General features: G+C 39.0%; 1 protein-coding gene across 1 annotated transcript in view; it reads right to left on the bottom strand.

The window, feature by feature from the left end:
• The window catches only part of pdxka (pyridoxal (pyridoxine, vitamin B6) kinase a), a 167,330-nt gene that overhangs the window by 72,246 nt on the left and 68,462 nt on the right, over window positions 1-26,622 (bottom strand). Inside the window, exons 4-6 of the mRNA XM_034009600.3 lie at window positions 24,624-24,707; window positions 24,039-24,073; window positions 19,848-19,933 (exon numbers count right to left, since the gene is read on the bottom strand). Of these exons, the coding sequence (XP_033865491.1) occupies window positions 19,848-19,933; window positions 24,039-24,073; window positions 24,624-24,707 (205 nt within the window). The remainder of the gene's footprint in view (window positions 1-19,847; window positions 19,934-24,038; window positions 24,074-24,623; window positions 24,708-26,622) is intronic.

The raw sequence follows: 26,622 nt of genomic DNA, 5'->3' as shown, positions 1-26,622 counted from the left end.
TATAAAATGGGAAAACCCGATGGGGGGCACAACAGACGAAATTGAAATGGTGGAACTGACAAATGACATCTTCCTAACGCAATTTGTCAAGGCACCGACTAGAGGGGAGGCATGCCTTGATTTAATCTTTTCAAATAACGGAGACAGAATAACTAAAACAGAGGTCAGAGAGGCAAACTCAGACCACAACATGGTCTCATTTGAAATATTTTTTAAAACCCCAAAAGTAATGACTAAAGCTAAGGTTTACAATTTTAGAAAAGCAAACTATGAAGGTATGAAACAGAGACTTAACAGAAGTAGATTGGAGTAAAATAGAGAAAACATCCACAGAAAAAGGATGGCTGTTTTTTAAAAATGTAGTACTAGAGGCACAAAACAATTACATCCCAAAAGTAGACAAATCTAAATCTAAAACAAAATGGCCAAAATGGTTTGATAGATCAATTAAAAAAAATATTCAGCGAAAAAAGGCACTTTACAGAGCGTTTAAAAGGGACAAAAACAAAGTACACAGAAAGAGTACATGGAACTGCAAACGCAAGTCAAAAAGGAAGTTAGAAAGGCCAAGAGAGAGATAGAAATCAATATTGCTAAGGGGGCTAAAACCAATTCCAAAATATTTTTCCAATATTATAACAGCAAGAGAACATTCAAAGAGGAGTTTAAATGTCTAAGAGACACAAATGGCAAAATCATAGATGAAGAAAAAAAAATAGCAAATATATTAAATGATTAATTTTCACAGGTTTTTAAAAAGGAGGACACGGACAACATGCCCGACATGTCGACCTGTTCCTATCCAATTTTAAATAACTTTAGCATAACAGAGGCAGAAGTGTTAAAGGGACTAGGAGCTCTTAAAATAAACAAATCCCCTGGGCCAGATGAGATCCTCCGAATAGTACTAAAAAAAATGAAATAAGTTATTTACAAACCGCTAACCAAGATCATGCAACAGTCTCTTGACACAGGAGTTGTACCGACAGACTGGAAAATAGCAAACGTAATACCGATCCACAAAAAGGGAGACAAAACCGAACAGTGTAACTACAGACCAATAAGCCTGACTTCTATTATATGTAAACTATAATAAGATCCAAAATGGAAAATTACCTATATGGTAACAATATCCTGGGAGACAGTCAGCATGGTTTTAGGAAAGGGAGTTCGTGTCTAACTAACCTGCTTGACTTTTTTGAGGATGCAACATTGAAAATGGATAACTGCAAAGCATACGACATGGTTTATTTAGATTTCCAGAAAGCTTCTGAAAGTCCCGCATAAAAGATTAATTCTCAAACTGACGCAGTAGGGATTCAAGGAAATGCATGCACATGGATCAGGGAGTGGTTAACATGTAGAAAACAGAAAGTACTGATTAGAGGAGAAACCTCAAAATGGAGCGAGGTAACCGGTGGTGTACCACAGGGTATTAGGTCCTCTGCTATTCCTAATCTACATTAATGATTTAGATTCTGGTGTAGTAAGCAAACTCGTTAAATTTGGAGACGACGACAAAAATAGGAGGAGTGGCAAACACTGTTGAAGCAGCAAAGGTCATTCAAAATGATCTAGACAGCATTCAGAATTGGGCAGACACATGGCAAATGAAATTTAATAGAGAACATTGTAAAGTATTGCATGCAGGCAATAAAAATGTGCATTTTAAATATCATATGGGAGGTAGAAATTGAAGAAGGGAACTATGAAAAAGACCTAGGAGTTTATGTTGACTCAGAAATGTCTTCATCTAGACAATGTGGGGAAGCTATAAAAAAGCCCAACAAGATGCTCGGATACATTGTGAGAAGTGTTGGATTTAAATCAAGGGAAGTAATGTTAAAACTCTACAATGCATTAGTAAGACCTCACCTAGAATACTGTGTTCAGTTCTGGTCACCTCGTTACAAAAAGGATATTGCTGCTCTAGAAAGAGTGCAAAGAGAGCAACCAGAATTATCCCAGGTTTAAAAGGCATGTCGTATGCAGACAGGCTAAAAGAATTGAATCTATTCAGTCTTGAACAAAGAAGACTACGAGGAGATCTGATTCAAACATTCAAAATCCTAAAAGGTATAGACAATGTCAACCCGGGGGACTTCTTTGACCTGAAAAAAGAAACAAGGACCAGGGGTCACAAATGGAGATTAGATAAAGGGGCATTCAGAACAGAAAATAGGAGGCACTTTTTTACACAGAAAATTGTGAGGGTCTGGAACCAACTCTCCAGTAATGTTGTTGAAGCTGACACCCTGGGATCCTTCAAGAAGCTGCTTGATGAGATTCTGGGATCAATAAGCTACTAAACCACCAAACGAGCAAGATGGGCTGAATGGCCTCCTCTCGTTTGTAAACTTTCTTATGTTCTTATGTTCTTTCTTATATAGACGTGCTCAAATTTGTTGGTACCCCTCCACAAAAAATGAAGAATGCACAATTTTCTCTTTAATAACTTGAAACTGACAAAAGTAATTGGCATCCACCATTGTTTATTCCATATTTAATAGAAATCAGACTTTGCTTTTGATTTTTTATTCAACATAATATTGTAAATAATAAAACAAATGAAAATGGCATGGACAAAAATGATGGGACCGCTAACCTAATAATTTGCTGCACAACCACTGCAATCAAACATTTTCTGTAGCTCTTAATGAGACTTCTGCACCTGTTAACAGGTAGTTTGGCCCACTCTTCCTGAGCAAACTGCTCCAGCTGTCTCAGGTTTGATGGGTGCCTTCTCCAGACTGCACGTTTCAGCTCTTTCATAGATGTTCGAAAGGATTCAGATCAGGACTCATAGAAGGCCACTTCAGAATGTTTTGTTCTTATCCATTCTTGGGTGCTTTTAGCTGTGTATTTTGGGTCATTATCCTGTTGGAGGACCCATGACCTGTGACTGAGACAGAGCTTTCTGACACTGGGAAGTACGTTTCGCTCCAGAATGCCTTGATAGTCTTGAGATTTCATTGTGCCCTGCACAGATTCAAGGCACCCTGTGCCAGGCGCAGCAAAGCAGCCCCAAAACATAACCGAGCCTCCTCCATGTTTCACTGTAGGTATGGTGTTCTTTTCTTTGAAAGCTTCATTTTTTCGTCTGTGAACATAGAGCTGATGTGACTTGCCAAAAAGCTCCAGTTTTGACTCATCTGTCCAAAGGACATTCTCCCAGAAGGATTGTGGCTTGCCAATATGCATTTTAGCAAATTCCAGTCTGGCTTTTTTATGTTTTTCTTTCAAAAGTGGAGTCCTCCTGGGTCTTCTTCCATGGAGCCCACTTTCGCTCAAAAAGCGACAGATGGAGTTCAGCTTGTATCTCTTTGGCAGTTATCCTTGGTTCTTTTTCTACCATTCAATCCTTCTGTTCAATCTGGGGTCGATTTTCCTCTTTTGGCCGTGCCCAGGGAGGTTGGCTACAGTTCCATGGACCTTAAACTTCTTAATAATATTTGCAACTGTTGTCACAGGAACATCAAGCTGCTTGGAGATGGTCTTGTAGCCTTTACCTTTACCATGCTTGTCTATTATTTTCTTTCTCTCCTTTGCTTTCTCTGGTCCATGTTCAGTGTGGTGCACACAATGATACCAAACAGCACAGTGACTACTTTTCTCCATTTAAATAGGCTGAATGACTGATTACAAGATTGGAGACATGTGTGATACTAATTAAAGAAACTAATTAGTTTGAAATATCACTATAATCCAATTATTTATTATCTTTTCTAAGGGGTACCAACAAATGTGTCCAGGCCATTTTAGAATATCTTTGTAGAATAAGCAATAATTCATCTCTTTTCACAGCTTCTTTGCTTTATTCTATGACGTACCAAAGGCATGCAAGTATACATGATAAAATAGCTTTTAATTTCATCACTTTTCAGGAGGAATAAAGCATTATTTCAATGAGCTGTAAGGGTACCAACAAATTTGAGCACGTCTGTATATATATGTATATATATATATATATATATATATATATATATATATATATATATATATCCCATGGGTTATGCTTGAGGAGGACATACTTTCAGTTCGGAATTGTGGCCAACATAATCAGGTGATAGTGTGTTTGTGAAGTGACAGAGAACAGTTATTTGAAACTCTGACGTCTAAACATCTGCTGTATCCTAGGATACAGTGTAGGGCTGCTTATTACAATGTCAGAGTCAAAATAAAACAGCATTTTAATCAAATTATTGCGTATTTCCTAGGAAATAATACCAGGAAAATATTGAATAGACAAAAATCGGGTATAAATCAGTAAAAACCAACATCCAGTCAAAATCGTGTAATTTTTCAGTAATATTTGGAATAAACCGGAAATGCGGAACACTGTATACTGTACAGGCCTACCCAAAACACATTAGTGTTATTTCAGTGCAATGATTTACATTTAAAATGCATTGAGCACTATAAATGTTTGTGTGTGTAATTTTATTGTACTGTTTTTAAACTCGACACCTCCTTATGCAGGACAAACATGTCCAGTTTAGCGAGGAGCTACTGTATGATTATGAAAAGCTTTTTGGTGGTGAAGGTGGGGGCCCACCTATAGAATCTGATCGGATTAATCTGCCTATCATTTTATATATATGTATATAACAGTATTAAAATAGCTAAAATGAAGATGGAACAGAATGCACTGTACAGATGACGTTTACATTTAACAAAAACAAATGTTATTTTGATTCTTGCACCTTTAGACATTATCCTTTGGGCACCCTCTGCTGCAGTAAACCACAACTCAACTCCCGCTATTTATTTGAACAATGTCACACGACTCTCGCAGTGTATAATGCTAGAGATCTCGCTAAGAAGATGCAACAAATATTTAAATTAGTATATTGCGGCTCTCTTCATTACCATATTTTCTCTTAGTACATAAGTCAGAATGTTTACTTTGCTAAGTATCACAACAAAAATGCAAAGTGCGGTATGTTCGCCTACCCCTTAGTTATTCAGACAAAATCCACAATGTGTGCTTCAGACACTATTCCCACAAACCTGTTTAAAGAAGTATACTCTAGGATCGATACTACTGTTTTAAGTATTATTAAAGTTCCCTTTCATCTGGTATTGTTCCAAAACCGTTTAAGGTCACTGTGGTACAACCATTGCTTAAAAAGCCTACTCTAGATCCAAAAGTTATTCACAATTCTAGGCCTATTTCTAATCTCCCCTTCTATCCAAAGTTTCAGACAGAGTAGCAGCAATCCAACTTAATACATTCCTTGCAGCACAAAATAAACATGAGAAATTTCAGTCAGGTTTCCACCCGGGTCATAGTACTGAAACTGCTCTTATCAGAGTGGTAAATGATGTGCTATTATTGTCAGACATGGGCTCGTCCTCTGTCCTTATTCTTCTAGATTTAAGTGCAGCGTTTGACACTACTGATCATCCAACTTTGCTTGAACGTCTTGAGAATCTTGTAGGATTGTCAGGTAGTGTCCTGTATTTGTTTAAATCGTATCTTTCAAATAGGACTGACACCTCCTGAGACACTGTGACCCGGATGGCTTGTGGGTGACGTCAGACCAGGAAATGCATGGATCAACACAGGCAAGTACTAGGAAGCGAGACACAAATCCGCTTGTTTCTTAATTTAAAAAAAAAAAATTAAACAAAATACTTTTAAATAACAAAACGGCACAGTGGCCAAAATAAACAAACACTAAATAATCAAAACAAATACCATGCGGTACAGTGATCGGATCGGTAGCATTTGTTTTTTTCTGTATTTTCCAGTTCTCACTTTCTACATTCCACCTCTGAACAAACCCAACCCCAAGTGAGCGAAAGCTGACTCTTTTTATGCAGCTATGCCGGGACTCGATTGCTTGTTAATCATTCAATCGAGTCTGGGCACAGTTGACACATGAAATGCTTGGGCAGGGAAGGTAATTAACCCTTCCCTGCCGACTTTAAACACCTGTGCCCAAATACATACATTTTAAATAATAAGCCAGATGAAATAAACAAAATCCACAAAGGGGCTGGTGTTCCCCACCACAGACACTGTCTTGAGGGTTCATGAACATTGTTACGATCATGACCTGAAAGGAAGGGGGGCTGAATCGAAACTAGGGGTGAGACCGAATAGTCGAACATTCGACTATTCGATAACGATGGCACCTATCGACAAGTGAATCCAACATTCAAAAGTTAAAAAAAAAAAAAAATGTATATATTGATTTTATTTTAAAGCCTGTACTGCTGATTGGCTCTCTATGTAGCGGTAATGAAGATTGACTGGAGGGTGGGATTTGTTATTTCTTGTCTGTGATTGGCTAAACTAGAACGTACCTCGGCTAACGATGGCTTCCTCACAGAAAAGTTCTGCATGGAAATACTTTGACAAAGTAAATGAAAACACTGTTAAGTATAAAATATGTGCAGTGCAATTAAACTACCACAAATCTACAACTGGTATGTTAACCCACCTAAAAGCCAAACACCCTTCTGTGACGCTAGCAACGACAGAAAAGGAAAGAGGACTGCAACAAACCGCCATTGCATCCTTTGCGGTGAGGCCTCGTCAGTGTGACAACGTACGTGCTGAAAAAACATCAGCCCTTATTGCTAATATGGTGGCAAAGGACATGCTTCCCATAAGTTTTGTTGAAGGTGAGGGATTTCGGGAGTTGATGAAATTTGTGGAACCTGAATACACAGTCCATGCACGAATAACCCTGCACTAAAACAATTACCACTCGACTCGGAAAAAATGCATGCCGATTCAGCAGCGTCTGTCCGCAGAAACTTGTCAAAGGCTGAGAAGGTGGTGATTACTACAGATGCGTGGACTGCACCGAATACCGAGTCGTACGTCATAATAACCTGTCATTTCATTGAGGATTGGGAAATGAAAAACGTAGTTCTACAGACTCGCGCCACGCCAGAGAGGCATACAGCAGAGAATCTCGCAAATGTGTTAAACACCGCTGTAGACCATTCGGGTTTAAGGGGGGAAATCACTGCCTGTGTTCACGACAATGCCAGCAACATCATCTTCGGAGTTTGTTGAATGGGACTCGAATTTGTGCTTTGCACACACTCTGCAGCTCGCCTTCAACGATGGCTTTAAACTTGGTGCCATACACAATGTAGTCGGTGCGGCCAGCCGTTTTGTGTCACATTTTTATCACAGTGCAATAGCTACTCAGGCTCTAAAGTTGAAACAAAAACAACAAACTCTGCCTGAGCACCGTCTGCTGCAGTATTGCCGGACCTGATGGACATGCTGATTTTTTTAAACAAGAATAAATGAACATGATAATAATTATGGACATTGCTAGCCTAACTATTCCTAAAGTTTTTGTTAGGATTTTTTTTTTGCTTCCATGGAAGGCTAGTGCATTAATGCCACTCAGGCCTTTTTGTTCATTCATTTATTTATTAATATTATTAAGCTAGCTACATACATACATAGCAAGCTATTGCCTATACAGGCTATTTATTTTTTACTCACTGGAACTCGAACGCACAGGTATGTTGCCGATTTGATTTAAAGTAGACCGGTAGTCTATATGTTGTGTGTGGTTTGAAAACGTGGGAAAAGTAAATCGTTTAGTTAAGTGGATTGTATAAATTAGCTAGCTAGATAGTCTAATGCATTTTGTATTTTGCTGTTATGACCGGAAAACATTATTGCCACAAGGATGCTAATGTTAAGGCATTTGCCTCGCAGCTCACATTGCTAAACTATTATTGAATGAAAATTTAATTAATAATTGAATAAAAATTATACAGGAGACGCCCATATTTTATAAGCAAGCGTTACTTTTTTTTTTTTTTTTAATTGTCACAACCTTTATAGTTCATTTGAAATTGTAATTAACGGAAAAGCTTGTGACAATATCGGTAAAAAAAATAACACTTGCTTGCAAAATACGAGAATCTCACACGAGAGTTGACAGGTATGCTTATGTTATTGCTGCTGTATGGCATTTCTGTATGTTTCCTAATAGGAAGGTGTTTTTTTTACATAGCCTAATGTTTATTTAACAAAGTTGTTAAAGTTGTTGTGTTAGCTAAGTATTTTAAAATAAAGTTCAGAATTTATTGCAATTGCAATAATTGTCACTTTGCATTATTTCGCATTTAATGTACGTCTCATTTTGAATGGGAGGCGGGGGGGGGGGGGGGGGGGGGGGGCGACTATTCGATTAGTCGACCTCAACAGCTGTGGAATTATCGATAGTCAAAATATTTGTCGTGCACATCCCTAATCAAAACTGCAGAGAGTAACCGGCCCTGATGGTGGAAATCACCCAGGTGCATGATCGCCAATAATCCAGGTGGGCCCTGGACCTGTGGCAGCAGATCCATAGGGTTTCTGGCTCTAGAGTCTCGTGCCTGCGGTTGCTGCTTGTGAGTAGGGAGCTGACAATTGCGCCAGCCTCTGTGTTGCGCACCGTGAAAGCGGTTCTGCGCATTAGTTCTAGCAGGAGCTGCAGGAGCATGAATCTCCTTCTGGAGCCGAGGGTGCTTGTTTTGCCAATGCTTTGATGGCTTATGGGCTGGGGGCTTCTGCTTGGGGAGGAGGCATGCCAACTCCTTGGAAGATGCCCATGCTTGGTGAGAATGTTTTAGCATCTCATCCACTGCTGGCCCAAACTTATGCCCCGGTGTTACAGGTGTATCCAGTAACGGCACTTTGACTTTGTCAGGCACTCGAGCCTGAGCAAGCCAGAGCTGCCTTCTTGCCGCCACCAATGCAGCCACGCTCCAGCCCAATACATGACCACTGTACTTAGACAACTGGAGCAGGTGGTTCTTGACCAGGCTCAGCTCAGCTCAGCTCAGCTTGAGGGGCGAGGGCCTATGGTCCGAGGACAGCAATTGTAGCAGCATGGACTGGTAAGTCACTAGTTGCTACTGTAGCTACCGAGATATGCAAAATGCTGAGGCCGCATAGGCCTTTTTCAGCATCATTTCAGTGACGCGGCACTGTTTATTAGGACATGAAACATCCTTTTGCAGCATTGCTAGATTAGGCATAGAGGGGATGGAAGCCTCAACAGGCAGAAACTGGGCAAGGCCCAGCTTATCTGCATCGCGCACCCTATACAAACTGTCCCGTGACCTGGAGACAGCCAGGGCAGTTGCTGGGTGCTCAGGATGATTGCATCGCATGCAAAAAATCCGGGAGAACCAGGGGGGTCGGGCACTGACGCACAGCAGTGTGCAGCCTATCAAATGTAGAGCGTTTAGGCTCATCTTCAGTGGTCCAAGGCACCTGGGTTTCCATGCCATCAGATGCAGTAAGGGACATACTCTGGTTATGGGTCATGCAATGGTGTCTGAATCCTGGGGACTGAGACAACAGGGGGAGCTCGCAGCAGCTCCGTCAAAAGGGACTGCTGCTGGTTCATAGCTTGAAAAAGCTTTTCCATTTGCCCCACAACCCGGTCAGTACCAGAATGCCTGCTACGGCGGCTCATGTTCCTCTTCCTTTGGAGGAGCACAGGCTCTTAGTACTGATCCTACCCCTAGAGGAGAATTTCCTAGCTCCCGGTGTAACATGGAGTGGGGACTCTGTTGACCGCACTACAGGGGACGAATGGGGCGAGTCATGCGGCGCCGGTGTCAGAGATGCAGATCGGTCTCTGGAACAGTGGGCCAGCCTGCTTTTCCAGTACCCCTTAGAAAAATGAGCACAAACACGCAAAAGCTGCAGTTTAACTGCCACCTCTGCATGCTTTCTTCCCAGGCAGTGTCTCCACCTGTCATGCTTACCCTCTGCTGGAATGTTTCTCTTGCAACCAGGACAAAGGTGAAACCCAGGCACGGTGCAAGGTTGAAAAACCAGTTCAGCCGTGCAATGTATCAGCACAAGAACAGACAGCAAGCTGACTGGTGCAGAAAACTGTTGTGTACAAAGAGTAAGAACATAAGAATATAAGAAAGTTTACAAACGAGAGGAGGCCATTCAGCCCATCTTGCTCGTTTGGTTGTTAGTAGCTTATTGATCCCAGAATCTCATCAAGCAGCTTCTTGAAGGATCCCAGGGTGTCAGCTTCAACAACATTACTGGGGAGTTGGTTCCAGACCCTCACTATTCTCTGTGTAAAAAAGTGCTTCCTATTTTCTGTTCTGAATGCTTTATCTAATCTCCATTTGTGACCTCTGGTCCTTGTTTCTTTTTTCAGGTCAAAAAAGTCCCCTGGGTCGACATTGTCTATACCTTTTAGGATTTTGAATGCTTGAATCAGATCACCGCATAGTCTTCTTTGTTCAAGGCTGAATAGATTCAATTCTTTTAGCCTGTCTGCAAAATAATTGGAAGAATTGGAGAAATGGGACACTGATAACGGTAGTGGTGTCAAACCGGAATGAACCGGGTCACTGGTACTGATTCTGTTATGAACCAGATGACTGGTACCAACCTTGGTACCAATAAAGGTGACTGGCACCTACTTTGGTACCAACCAGGTTACTGGTACAGGCTCTCATACCGACTGGTATCAGGTCTGGTACCAACCTGGTCACTGGTATGGCTCTGGTAACAACCAAATTATTATTATTATTATTATTATTATTTATTTCTTAGCAGATGCCCTTATCCAGGGCGACTTACAATTGTTACAAGATATCACAAGATATCATATTATACATTATTTCACAATATACAGATATCACATTATTTTTACATACAATTACCCATTTATACAGTTGGGTTTTTACTGGAGCAATCTAGGTAAAGTACCTTGCTCAAGGGTACAACAGCATTGTCCCCCACTGGGGATTGAACCCACAACCCTCCGGTCAAGAGTCCAGAGCCCTAACCACTACTCCACACTGCTGCCAACCAAATGATTGGAACAGGCTCTGGTACCGACCAGGTCACTGGTACCGGTGTCCTAGGAAATAAGTTGACCGGGAAATAAGTTGATCGCGCAAGTGCAGTAAGGCAAAAGTAGACAAAAGTAAGGCGGGGCTACAGTTTGATTAAAGGGGAGGTTCACTACATGGCTTTTTATTTTTATCTGGCCGTTTTATTTACTAGACTGTGTATGGTGGTGCATGTTTGTGCCACTGTCTTTTCGTATGAACTTTAAAATGTGTGATCAATGTTTCTATGGTAAACTGTTTTATGTCTTTTTATGTTTTTATAACATCGATGTCAATCTGATGTAGTTTATGTGTGATCGCAGAGATTTATTTATATATTAAATGATTTTTACACGTCAAAATGTTGTCAATCTTTAATCAAAATAGTAATATAATCTGACGACATGCTGTATCCATCATATTAGTATGACAAGGTTGTATTTTTACATTTTAATATTAGTATAGCTGTAACTTTACTACAGTTTAGACGTGGCAAAACGTAGGCCTACACAGAGTTAAAAAAAATGAATAGTATATACAGTACCTTGATTTGTCTGCATGTCTTAAGCGTTAACGTTTATTGTTACACATACAATTATGTTTATTTAAAAAAAGGTTCTAGGTTTAGGTTGTGGTTTTTAAATTGGGATAAGGTGAAGAAAATTAACCACAAATAAATAGCCAGACGAAAGTTTTTTTAGTAAGGAATTGTGTTGTGTACTCAGGTTGGGAATTAAAAAAAAAAAAAAAAAAATCTCTCATGTTGTTTGCGCACAATACATTAACATAAATGCAATAATCTTCATAAACGTGACAATTGTATTCCTTGCAGTAATATATAGTATTACTAAGGGATAAGATTTGTACTATGTTAAAAAAGGACCCTGTCAAATCCTCTTGATAGGACAAATACAGAAATGAAAAACGTATGCCATGGTAGATATGATTGCTCATTATGGTTGTTGCACTACAGGAATTTACCATTTTTAAAATCATGCTGATCTACAGTAGCCTACTGTATGATCTCTTTCTTACAATAGCTATCTTGGTTGGTATTGAACTACACGTTGTAACAAACTTACCTAGTGTGCAATAACCAAACACCTAGGCCATAAGTGTATACTAGCACCGAGCATGAAACATTCAATACTACAGTCCCAGCAGGTAAATCAGTACAGCAAAAAAACAAGGATTTCACGACAACCAAGGGAGTAAATTTTAAACAGGATAGGTTTATTATGTCTATTTGTATATAGTACTAAGCACCGGTGTACCCTGGAGTAATCAGAACAGTAAGTCTTAAGTAAGATCAGAAATCTGGCAAATATCAACCCTGACTCAATGGTAAGCAAGCATCTGTATAGACCCAGAAGGTCTTTGAAAAATCTGGGTGTGATAAAACCGGAGGAGCATGAAGCACGACCCGGATCTCCGTTCTACTCTCCCGGCTCGCTAGGCTTGCCTATTCACTACTGGGGTTCTGCCCAAAGGTACCCCGCTCTCCCTAATTCTCTCTATCCGGAGGCTCCTTTCTCTCCGCTGATCCTCGCTCCCGGTCAGCACTTTCCGCACCTCCAGCGCGTCTAAAACGGCAGACCTGAGGAAACAGCAGAGCATTATCTTATAGGGCCAACAATCTCTCCAAGACCCACCTCCCCGTGTCACGGCCATGACTGACAGGCGGTTGTTGGATGACTGCCGCCCCCCTCCTGCAGCCCTGTGAACACGCCAGCAGAGTCAGCACAGATCTCTCCCCTATCACATATGCATATCCCTTTTGTCCTTTGACTCCATACTGTTTCTTACGCAGATCAATCACGGTAGAGGTTTTATATAAAAAATCCAAACCAAGAATCAAAGGAAATGCCAGGTGTTGGTCTGACATAACATAAGTGTCGACCGACCAAATTTCGCCATGAAAATCATATGCAAGGCAGACTTTCCCTAAAGCGCTATGAGACTGTCCATCCGCCAACACAAAGGCTTGATCCTCACATGGCTGCAGCACGTCACTTGGCTTCTGAATTTGATGCCATAATTGGTTTTTCATTAAAGTAAATGTACAACCTGTGTCCAGTAATGCAGAAATGTGTGTGTTCCTTACCCCAACCTTCACGACTAATAGAGTCAATCCTGAGAGACTGGGGGTATCCGGGATGGATCTTCGGATATTTTGCATTACACTCACCTCTGCTGGTTTTCTTAAGGCTCCTTTGGTTCCTTTCTTTCCAGTGATATCTGTGGAAGTTTTATTATTTACTTTAGCCCAATACTGTTTCTGCTCGCTCCAGTCCCTTTCGATCATGGTGCCTACGCAAACCAGATCAGTCACAGTACTCACTGTGCCACGGAGACCACTGGCCAGCTTTGGGTTGCTGTTATTCAGTATTCGTCGGACAATCTCTGTTTCCGTTACGTCCGGATTCCACCTCAAACACAGTGCGCGATAATCATATGCAAAATCTCTAATACTTTCTCCAGGGGACTGTACTCTGTCACGTAGCCTATCCTCTACAGTAGTGAGAAAAACTGCTGGGAGAAAAGCTTTCAGGAATTCATTTTTAAAATGACTCCATGAGCGTATTCCATGTTTCTCAGCCATCCACCAGTTTTTGGCAGACCCCTTTAACACTGAAGATAATGTTGCCATAATTTCAATGTCTCTTAATGGCCGCAAAGCTAAAAAACTCTTCACACAAATCAATATATCCCACTGCATCACTGCTCTCGTCACCTCCAAACTCAGGAAAATTAATTTTTATCGGCAGTTTAGGGTCATGGGCCCCTCTAGAAGTGATCTCTGGCTCCTCCGTCCTGCGATCAGCTGGATGGGACCTTGATGTATGAAGGCGTGATGGTATTGCCGACACTCTGGGGGTACTGGCTCTTCTCTCTAGCTTCTTAAATTCTATGTCCCAATGCTCATTCCAACGGTTAAAACAATCCACCACTGACCGCTCCAGCTGAGCAACAGATGATTCCGTCAAACTAATTGACCCTCTGGAACTGGGTGTCAACATATTGCCGAAAAGACTCCTCGTTTTAGCAAAGATTTTAACTCTTTAGTTTTTAACTAATTAATATACTGTTTCTTCCCAAACTTGTAATTGAAATACATGCATGATGATAACTCCTGTTTGTTTTCTGTCCTAATTATACAAAGTACTGTATGTAAAAATAAATGAAACAACAAAGCACATATTACTAAATAACAATACTCTGTATAAGCAACATTTTTCAAGTACATCATGTGATTGATGTGCACCATCGCAGCAGGGAGCTCAATTTTTTCCATGACTGAAACTCATGCTTTAACATTTGGAAAAACGCTCGTATACCTGTCCATACAGTAGTGCTTCCCAAAACAAGAACATCTCTAGAAATGCAAAATAATGTTAAATATGTAACACTTTTAAATTACGTATTTGTCATACATGGCAACAGTCCCTTACTTCCTAGCCTAGGCTTGTTTACACTAGAAACAATGGAACCTCCCCTTTAAATTCTAGAGCTCGATCAACTTATTTCCTGGGACAACGGCTCTGGTACCAACCTGGCCACTGGTACAGGCTCTGGTACCGACTATACCACTGGTACAAGCTCTGGTAACAACCAATGTACAGGCTCTGGTTCCGTCTGGTACCATCATAGTGAGTCACTGGTACTGGGCTGGTACCATGACAAGTGGCAAGCAGGTAAAGACCTGAAAAAGCTACTGGCAAACTGAAAGCATGCACTGTAAAACAGACAGGGGCTGCAGCTGCCAGCTAACTAGAAAAAATCAAGTAGCCTTTGTTGTGAGTGCAGCAAGCAAACACAGCAACGGCATACAGACACTCGGAATATTCTCCAGTGAAAAAGGCTCTGCCAATTCGACAGCACAGTGAAGCTAAAAAGCTGTTAACACTGGCTGTGTCTCTGCAGCACAAAAAGCTAAGACGGAATAATAAACAGCCACACCTGCGTGAAGGTTTCACTTCCGCAATAAACATTTCTGTTTAGTCTGTTTAGCCATAGTTTTGTTGATTGAGACACAGCATGAGCCAGATTGCAGCAGGGATGAAGAAACATTTGCTCTAATCAACATTTGGGCCGACGGTTCAATCCAGAGAAGCTTGGATGGAAGCGTCCGTAACCAGCTGCTTCCGGGGCATTGATACGCGCGTTGTGTATTTGCTTCCGTCACCCACGTTGACCCCTTCTTCAAAAGCAGTGTGAAATCGTGTAGCCAGCCCGCATGACATCAGGTCGCGACCCGGGTAGAGCATGCAAGTGTGAAAGGGGCTTTAGAAAAAGTAAACTGAGATGACTCAACACACATATACACACATACAGTATCAGTTTTCTGAACTATGTACAACTATTTACAGGAGTGTTCTTGGCTGCCTTTTGATGTGTACTCAATAGTCTGCATGCAAATACATTTCAGGAGGCTCAGCAAGATCAAATTACATATTTTGCAAGAATGCTCTTTTCAACAAATCCCATTCTATAGTGCATGAAAAACATATAGAATACAGGATAAAGAAGTAAAGGGAAAGGCTTGTTAAAAACTACAGTTATTTGCTTGTTAATCATGTTGACATTGGTTATTCCATATGTAACCAATGCAAAGTAAATACCATGAATACGGGTCCCCATTTCATCTCCAGTGCAGTAATGCAGTATTATCAGTACTCAAGTGATACTCAAAAAATGTGGTTTTCAAACTGCTGGGACATTCCAACAATGCAGTTTTCCAAGACAATACAACACATTCACCTGTTTATTATTTTCAAATAGCATTCGTAGGCTTGCTACTATTCTATTTTTTTTTCTGCCAAATCGACGATTAAGATTGACGTTTATTTTTGAAAGAATTTACCGTTTGTTTTCGATCTTTATTTTTCAATTCAAACAGAGCATGGGTGAAATCGACCTTTATGCCATTGAGAAACATCTCATTTAGGAAACTCCTTTATCACATTCGACATGCAACAAAACCATGGTTACCAACATTCTAGTTCAAATAACGTTTGGTCACAGCGAAGCTATACCTTGTAAAGCTAAAGTTCCTACACAAATTAAAACTGTCAAACCATAGAAAACGCAGCATATGAAGTGGATTACACAGACATTTATAGCATACATTTACAAGTAAAAACAATACACAGAACAAAACATTCCATAGTTGAACAGAACTAACTTGCACTTATTATTCTGAGCTCCGCCGCTCTTCTGCTTAAGCACAGCTGAATTCACTGGAGGCAAGGCAGACTGACCCGCTCGTCCTGCCGCGGAGATTCCAGCCGTCGATCGGGGTCTTGTGCACAACACTCATTAAGTGTTTTCCTCTTGCGCCCCATTTTCAAATCAAACTAGTAACTGTCACCGTATATACCTATAATAGCAAAATCTTCACCTTAACCCGCTCATTTCAAACTAGGCGCTTTGAATGACAGGCGTCGTAGCTGGCAACGAAAGTGCACAGTCGGTCTTGATGATTGGCAGTCATTTAAACGAATGAGATCATTCTAGTGCTGCTTCAGCCAACGAGATCTGCCAAAACAGCATTAAATGACTGACTGTGAAACTACACTAGCCTATTAAGGAACCACTGAGTTGACTGACAGCGACCCCTAGCCATTCAGAGCAGAACGGAGACGGGACAGACAACAAGTATAAAAACTACAGAGATGAGATGATTTCTTAAATTATTATTTTTGGTAAAAAAAAAAAAAAAAAAAAAAAAAAACAGAGAGTGGTTTTACCGACGTTTATCCTATATAAATTGATTTCAGTCAAACTCATATTTTTTTGGAATTTAACGTTTAACAAGCTGGATTTCTTACAACCATTTTGTTTTGTAAATAATAAAACAAAAACCTAACTCTCCTTGGATAGGGTGACCAGATTTTCAAAGCTCAAAACCAGGACACATTGTTAAATAATTGACAACACTAATTAAACCATTTAAATATATTTTAATAATACATTAAATCATTAAAAATACATTTACGTTTTGGCATTTTTCTTTCTTTTTTTACTCACTGTGTCTGGCTTTATTTATTGACGTTGTTGATGTGGTTTAACTGGTGAATTCGGATGATTGCAACCCCTCGCTGCTTGTCTGGGCTAAATCAAGCCAGAACTGAACAGCTACAAAATGACCGTACACGCAAGTGTTAATCACTTTATAAAAATAATGTTCTCAATTACCCTAGCACCTTGTTTTTTTATTTTATTTTGTTTTCACTGCAGGTGCCATAAACTAAAAGCAGGTGTTCCCGTTATTTTAAAAACATGTAATTATGTGATGACATTTCCTGCCTTGTCTCTGCAGTTTTTCAGTACCAATCAATGATAATGAGGAAGCGTCTGACAATCTGAAAACTTCTCTGCGCATTTTACATAGGCTAATGCTTATGATAATATTAAGGAAGATTACATAGTATTCCTTTTGTAAGTAAAGAAGTGACAACATTTAATTTGACCTGAAAAAGAGTACAATTTAATCATATTACACATGGATCCATGTCTCAGCTTATATTGTTGACTCAAAAAAATAAACTCCAGCCAAGATCAACAAAGAAATTAGCTTTGTAAAATGCACAGTTATCAAATTCAGATTGTCAGAAGATGCTTTCTCATGCTCATTGATTGGTATCAAAAAATGGAATATGCAGGAAAATTCATCATGCAATTACAAGTTTAACATGTTTCTTTCCGCTTTAAGTGATGTTAAGCATGTTAAAGGGGAATTTGGAAATTCAACTATTCAGAGAAACTTAAAGGGTTTGTCTATGTGGATTACTATTTGCCATATTTCATAACTACTTCAAAAGGAAATTACTGTTTCTGCAATCAGGGCAGCTTATAAACAGCTTAAAAGCTGATTAGTAGGCTTCAATTATTGCACACAGTCAAAAGACAAAAGGGTATTTAAGACATTTCATCACCTTTAATAGTAATAGTTTAATAGTAGAAAGTGGCTGAAAAAAACCCTGGTATCTATTAATCACAGCACACTAGATCCAAGCAGAAACTGCAATAGAAAAAATATACAGAACAAATACCATGTCATATTAAATGGTAAGAAATTATATATATATATATATATATATATATATATATATATATATATATATATATATATATATATATATACACACACACACACACACACACACATACAGAGAGAGAGAGAGAGAGAGAGAGAGATTATATGAAGTAACCATTTAATTAATTAGAAATACTGAGATATGTAATGTTTTCACACAGGAAGGGCCTGGTTTGTGGATTGGACACTGGAGGATAGCATAGAGACAGAGACAGAGCAAGATGGAAAGTGAAAATCAAAGAGAGAAGATGCAGTTTCTTAGGCAGAAAAGGGACTAGATTTGCAGCAGTAAGCAATAAAATAGAATCTCGGAATTTGATATTATTGAATTGTTACTGTGTAATAACTATACTTGTAACTTGTTGTGTAGAAATTAAATTACAAAGACAATACGATAATTTATTCACCAAAAAAAAAACAAGTTTTTTGAAAGTAAAAGATTCCACTCTGAATATCACCATGAGTCTCTGCATTCACTTTCAATATGATATTAGATCAAACATTGCCAAAGTGAAAATGAGCATCCCCGTAGCTGGGAAGTTGGATGTTACTCACAATATTTCCATACTGTCCCAGTTTAGGACTTAAAAATCTGGTCACCTTATATATGGTTCATCCAATCAATAAAAACACCAGCTGCCCAAGCATTTTTGTTTTCTTTGATTTCATTAAGTTGCTAACTTGTTAGATCTTTGTGTCTCTTGCTTATTATTTATTTATTTTTTTTCCAATGGAGGTTTTGCTTCTTGTAATCATAGCCACTTGTCTACTGTCATGCCTCCGAAAAGATCAAATGGGACGAAAGGAATGTCACTCATTTTTAAAAAGAACTTTAGAAGACCTCTCACAACAATGTAAGTTGTGTACTGATAATTTATTAATCGAACTGTGCTTCAGCAAAATAAGTTCCATGGTGCATTGTACTATTTAACTGCACAGTAAGAAATCCTCAACAGCCAATCAGCGTGCAGCATCCAAACATTCCGTTTTATAAGCTGCAATAATCAACATGTGAGGTAATAAAGCAGGAATGTTTCTACGTCAACTTGTGACAACACTGTCTTCAACCTTGCAACATTTATCAGTTAAAAAGAAATCAGGCACTTCCACATGGAACTCTGAATGCTCCAAGAGGTTCTCTATACAATCTTCAACAAAGCTTCCCTTGTACTGTGCTGTGGTCTGCAGCATGTAACAAATAAAGCAATATATTCAATTAAAGTGCTGATATAAGACACAAATATGTTAAACTCAGGTAGGACTATGTGAAGTCCTGAGATCTGCCATTGAGATATCTAGTTTTAGCTAGTGCCTACACAGATGAAATGTAGTAAACTGATTAGTTAGTATAATTGGGAAACTGCAGATTTAGTAACACTATATATTTAGAGTTCAGCCTTCTGATTACAGTTACTGTATCTGACCAGACCTCAAGCAATAAACAATAAACAGTAAACAGGTACCAAAAAGAAGCAGTCTTAACAATCTAACCTATAATTTGGTAGCAAAATACAAATAAAAAAGTGAAGATTTTCATCTAAATAAAATGGGTACTATATTTTCTTATGCTTGAAAATGCAACAATATAGGCTTGGTCATTGTTATTTTAAAATCACAATTTTCACAGATTAAGCACAATCCACAATGTTACCACAAGAGGAATCCTCATCACTGTAGCAAAAAGGTTACAACTTACAGATCAGTCTTTGTTTTTGTTTGCCTACCTCAAGAGCCACACGAGGGCAATCCCATTTTCACATTGAGCACTCAAAAGCAGAAATAGACCAGCAAGTGCAGTAAGTGTTACATCAGCAAAACAATAACTAGTGAAATTTAGTATGGTTTCATTTCATTCTACTAAATATTTACTGGACTTCCACAAAATGAATATTCCACATATACTTACTCAGCCTCAAACTGGTTTGGAGTAATGATATCCGCCACTGGAACAACCTTCTCTTTGTAAACTGGATGGAGATTCTCTGGAACGTACTACAAAAAAACAAAAAAAAAAACAAACAAAAAAAACACGATTGTACAGGGCAAAAAGAGGGGTACACTACCTAAGACATGTGTGGACATGTGCTCACCACATACACTGGATATGTCCCACAAAATTATTATGTGACCCATCATATTAAGAAACCATATATAATGTAATTCATTCAGCCAAAAATGAGTGTCCAATAAAAGAGTAAATTATGTGGCAATGCTGGGACATGTTCCAATTTAAGGCCTGTTGTTGGACGGATTAGCACAGGACGATACCACTAGTCCCGTGGTGACGCTGAATCCAGAGTGATTGTCTCTGGCTTCCGCGCAATACTGTAGGTGGATTAACCAAATACAGCTGACAACACATACTTGCCAGGAAAAATCATGAATGAAACTGTTGTCTACAGAGGTCCAAGCATCCTGAAGTGTTTGACCCCTCCCATATTTCATAAAAGGACAGCCAGTATTTTGTACATCGCCCCTGATAAGCATCCTTCCTGACTTTGTTTTTATTATTTCTGTAGTTCACTACTATTTTTACTTAATAACGTAATAACTTTCTAACACTTTAGTAGTAGACTACTTGCTGTCAGCAACACACCGTATTGTATGTTTCTTTGCTAAGCTCAGATCGCTCATTTCATACACCTGCATATAGATGACAGAAAAACAACTCTGAAAAACAAACCAGTGTTGTTATTTAGTAGATTATATGGGCAGCATTACAGCTATGGCCAAAAGTTTTGCATTATGCCCTACAGAATTAATAATGTTACGTTGACATATTGAAATTAAAGTCTGCACCTAATATTCTACTAGGTGATGCAAAACATTTGGCCATATATGTAAATTATATTCGAGTACATAGCCTACGGTGTGGTACTGACAACTACTGTACTGCGCAGTGCATACCGCTCCTGTGTGTCCGGGTGCAGACTAGCAGTACCGCACTGTGAAAATGCCCAGGGGAGCCATGCCGCACCTCTCTGTCTCGGGCTTTAGACTAAAATTCTAATGAGCAGCCTCATGCTATGGTTAGTGGAGACAGTACACTGATTGGCACAGGTAAAGACCATTTGTGGGAGGCTCAAAGGCAACAGGTGGAACTCTTTACCTGAATGTAATATTCATTTTACATTTTAGACAGTTGCTTTCAGGGTTATTTTTTGTTTTTTGACTGATTCATTTTAAAGTAATTGTAGCTAACAAAATAGTTCCATAAATGTTCCATCTACTCATTTTATAAGACTCAAATGTGTTTATAGCAAACATGTATTTTAATTTCAAAACATGATACCTGGAATCCATGCTTTCTGACTGTCTTGTACTTCCACATAAAAGATTAATTCTCAAACTGAATGCAGTAGGGGTTCAAGGAAATGCATGCACATGGAGTATGGAGTGGTTAACATGTAGAAAATAGAAAGTACTGATTAGAGGAGAAACCTCAAAATGGAGCGAGGTAACCAGTGGTGTACCACAGGGATCAGTATTAGGTCCTCTGCTATTCCTAAGCTACATTAATGATTTAGATTCTGGTATAGTAAGCAAACTTGTTAAATTTGCAGACGACACAAAAATAGGAGGCGTGGCAAACACTGTTGCAGCAGCAAAGGTCATTCAAAACGATCTCGACAGCATTCAGAACTGGGCAGACACATGGCAAATGACATTTAATAGAGAAAAGTGTAAGGTACTGCATGCAGGCAATAAAAATGTGTATTATAAATATCATATGGGAGATACTGAAATTGAAGAAGGGAACTATGAAAAAGACGGAGTTTATGGTCCCGAAAATGTCTTCATCTAGACAATGTGGGGAAGCTATCAAAAAGGCCAACAAGATGCACGGATAAATTGTGAAAAGAGTTGAATTTAAAATCAAGGAAAGTATTAGTAAGACATCATCTAGAACATTGTGTTCAGTTCTTGTTACCTTGTTACAAAAAGGATGTTGCTGCTCTAGAAAGAGTGCAAAGAGCAATCAGAATTATCCCAGGTTTAAAAGGCATGTCTCATGCAGACAGGCTAAAAGAATTGAATCCATTCAGCCTTGAACAAAGAAGACTACGCATTGATCTGATTGAAACATTCAAAATCCTAAAAGGTATAGACAATGTCGACCCAGGGGACTTTTTTGACCTGAAAAAAGAAACAAGGACCAGGGGTCACAAATGGAGATTAGATAAAGGGGCATTCAGAACAGAAGATAGGAGGCACTTTTTTACACTGTACAATGTACATTTACTTTACATTGTAAAGTTTTAACATTACTTTACTTGATTTAAATTCAACTCTTTTCACAATATATCCGAGCATCTTGTTGGCCTTGTTTATAGCTTCTCCACATTGTCCAGATTCTGAGTCAACATAAACTCCTAGGTCTTTTTCATAGATTCCTTCTTCAATTTCAGTATCTCCCATATGATATTTATAATGCAATTCTCCAGTCTGTCGGTACAACCCCTGTGTCAAGAGACTGTTGCTTGATTAGTGGTTTGTAAATAAATTCTTTCATTTCTTTGAGTACTATTGGGAGGATCTCATCCGGCCCAGGGGATTTGTTTATTTTAAGAGCTCCTAGTCCCTTTAACACTTCTGCCTCTGTTATGCTAAAGTTACTGTGTTTTGTATTTGCTCTTATTAGGACTGAAGTCATTGTATTTTGTATCTTGCTCTTAATTGTACTGTAATTCTTGATATGTATTTTTTGTATACAACTGTAAGTCGCTCTGGGTAAGGGCGTCTGCTAAGAAATAATAATAATAATAATAATAATAATAATAATAATAATGTCTGTTCAAGTACAACAGCTAGAGAAATCCCAAAAGTACGAACAGGACCCAAAGAAAACATCCCAAAAGACTGACAGAGACTTGTTGAAATATGTTAGTACAGTCTACACTGTCCATGATTATTGTGGGCAGCTGCTTATATTGGGCAAATAGCGTTTGCCATTTGCCATTGCCATTGATTTTAATAACAAAGGCATTGGTTATACTGTGTTAAGCATGCAAAGAGAACTGCTTGGATGACTGGAGAAATGTTTTCTGAATGGCTACGTATGTACGTGCTGCACTTTTAACACTGCGGCTTGCTGTGGAGTAGCATCCGGATATAGAGCCAAATTGTGATTTTTTTAGAAAACGCTGGCAAAATTTGCCATCCATACTTGCAAAAAAAGACCGTCCAGATGCATATCACAAAGTTCTTCAATGTAAACAATGTGCATATAATGTAGCCTACCTGTACTGTACATTTCTGCACTTGCATTCTTTTTTTTTTTTTGCACTTACTTTGCTCAGGTAAATCAGGCTACACAGAGGTATATCCCAATCAGTAATGGAATAACATTTCATACTTGAAAGGGAAACATTGCCGCAGATATGGACAAGTTCTTTGCAGGAAATACATTTTTCTGTTTGCAGATTTTAGGAAATTTTACTGCAGATTTCCGTTGCAACAAAAAAAAACAAGTCATAAGGGATTTTAACTTTTAAATGTTGAAAAAAAACATGGTTGCTGGCCTTCTTTTGGTGGGTATTTTTATTAAGTAAAAGGAAGGAGCCCAGGGGTAGTTGGTCAGCCATTACACAAAGGAAAAGACTGCCTAAGTGTGCACTTGGTATTAAATTACATCTTCCAACTAAACCACATTCAACTCCTGTCTGCCCTGTCCACAATTGAACAGTCTGCTTAGGAGACTCCAGACATCTCACATTTGTGGGCTCAGCCACGCACTGCAGGTATAGTGTCTCTGTTGCAGTCAAAACTGTAGTTTTGAGCCACACAGCAAAATTTATGTTTTCATGTTTTTGTGTATAGCAGTAAACATTATACTTAATAAACAAAACATGGTGAAAACAATGGTTGGTATATGAAAACCACTTATGGTATACATTATACAGTAGGTCTGAGCAGAATGATACTCAGATTTTCAGAGAAATTCATATAAAGATGTTTAAAGTTGTTAGGTATTCATGAAATTGAATAAAACATTAATTACTCAACACAAAACAAAGCTCTCCCTCTGAAAATCTTGGTATCTGCACACCTCTAATACATACAGCCAATGTTGTTGCTGGAAAGAGAAGTCCCTTACCATAGAGCCGTGATCGCCCAACACTGGATCACAAACTGCAACAAAGGTGAGACAGAAATAATTCAATTTCAGTTTACAATTTATGATGGTTAAATCTTCATATTCAAACTTAGCATCTCTTTTGATTTAACTACAAAAATTATTAAAATCATCTGCAAAGACTAGATATTTTGTGCAATAAAGTTAGAAATATTTACTCATTATTGGATTGTATAAGGTAAATTACAGGACATGAGACAGAACAGTATCTCCTACTGGGTATTATTGCAGTAAAAATTAATCATTTTAACCCATTTTGGAACTTGCAATGCAGTACGATGCACGATTACTGCATACATGTAATGGGTAATCTTGCTACTGCAGTACTTTTTGTATTGATTGTGATTAATCTGAACTACACTACAGATTTGCACTAATTTGTTTTTTCAGTTAGAGGCATGTGAAACAAATTAATACATTTTCCTGGTACCAATTGCACATACTCAAGAGTCAAAATGATTGATTATCTGTAGTGTGGTCCTGGTGCTTCACTGCTTATAAGTATGGCGATGGCTACAGGACAATAGTGCCTTGCTGAGAGCTCACCGTAAACAAGATTGGGGTTTTGCCGCTTCAGCTCCTGAACAATATCAACTACCATTTCTAAGAATGATGTATCTCTTGTGTAACCTAGGAAAAAAAAGAGAAAAATATACTGTACCAGACACACAAATTATAATTATCAAATAAAGATCACAAAGGTGGATAATTAGCAACCTGGGAAAATATGAATAGGAAACAAAACCGGAGGGTGGCTAAACAGTAGGCCTGGAAATAGTTGCACTAATTGCATAGTGCAAAGAGATTTAGATCGCACACAGAATTTGCCAGGAAAATGGCAAATTCAATTTCATATCAAATACGATAGGGGGTTCCCAAATAGAACTAGCCCGTTGAGAGAAATACTTGTAGGTGTTGTAGTAGACTCAATGGCATCACCACTCTGGCAGTGTGGGGAGGCAATTAAAAAAGCCAACAGAATGCTTACACCTACCATAAAAAACGATTTTCTAGGCATGTTTTGAGGGCATTTAAAAGGGGGGAGAGACTAATACACCAGTGCGACGTATGTGCTGGTGTGTCTATTAAACTATACTACCAGCCCCACAAACAATAATATACCAATGGGATTACTACAGCCACAGTTCTGGCTAACACAAACTTAACTGTCGACAATCCGATTATTTTTTCCAGGATCTATAGCATTCAGGTCATGTTGCTATATAGAAACACAAAACCACTATTCTAATTAAAAGTTTTTATTAGTTATCTCAATACCATTAATCATTTTGAATGTTAAACGCAAGCTTTCAGACTCTTGACTGACCTCTTGACCCAGACGCAAGCCAATGACATGACTTCTATAAAAACAATTATATATAACAACAACCAGTTACTGACAATATATTTGCTGTGCTAACACTGCAACATGTTAAGTAAAAAAAAAAAATGTAACTACATTTAAATGCATTTCAGTAATAAACCTACGTGTCTAACTAGCAGAGTTGTAATGACTCGAGTCAATGACTCGGAATCAAGTCACAATTTTTCGTGACTCGACATGACTTGAGTCATTGCCATCAAATGACTCGACTTGACTCGACTTGACTCGAGTCCCTGCAAGCGAAGAATCGACTCGACTCCCTGCTCAAAAGACTCGAATCATTGTCTTTATGATAAAATCAATAACAAACTTATTTCATTTTCAATTATATGCAGCCCCTCTCTTAACACATGCAGTCATCATGTCATTTTACACATAAATAGGGTCCTGCCATGGTTGTTAAACCATTGCTAAGGAAATAGAAAACACCCTTCTAGCCTATAGCACCGGTCAGTGATCATAACGTTACAAGCAGCAGGAAGCCCCAGAATCAAAATGTGTAGGCGGGAAGCAAAGACAGATTTCTGATTACAGATAATCCTGAAGAAAATAGTGATTTCTGAGTTTTGTCACAGACACGAAAAAAACAAAACAACAACATGGAGAGTACACTAAAAGTACCTGCGGTGGTGGAGTTCGCTTTTAATAATTATACAGTCGACCGGGAGAGAAACAAGCAGACTGCATCCTGCCAGCACTGTAAAGCAACAACATGCATAAACTGCATTCAAAACATAGCACCGGTAACTGCCACTAATTTATACCGGTAGGTTTTTAATTTTTAGTGGTAACGACACTTTATAGCTCCAGCTGTGATATTTTTGAGCTCGTAGAGCAGTAGTAATTCCTGCCCTGGCAAGGATTTCTGTTTTCAGAACATCATATTTTTCAGCAGCCTCAGGCGATAGGTCAAAATATGCCTTCTGAGCGTCACCCACTAAAAAGGTGGATAGGATGCCAGCCCACTTATCCTTTGGCCAGCCTTCTTGGGTTGCTGTCCTCTCAAATGATAGTAAATACGCCTCCACGTCATCTCCTGCGGTCATCTTGTTCAGGACATGTGTAGACCGTATAGATGCATTGGTGGAGACCGGACCAGCTACCCCTGGCGTAATATGGGCGGCCAATTGCTCCACTCATAGCATCAGGGCTTGTGTGGCT

This window comes from Acipenser ruthenus, chromosome 9, assembly GCF_902713425.1.
Source record: "Acipenser ruthenus chromosome 9, fAciRut3.2 maternal haplotype, whole genome shotgun sequence".
In the NCBI taxonomy this organism is placed as follows: Eukaryota; Metazoa; Chordata; class Actinopteri; order Acipenseriformes; family Acipenseridae; genus Acipenser; species Acipenser ruthenus.
Note: the sequence above shows the minus strand (reverse complement) of the source record. Positions and strands in the feature narration are given on the sequence as shown.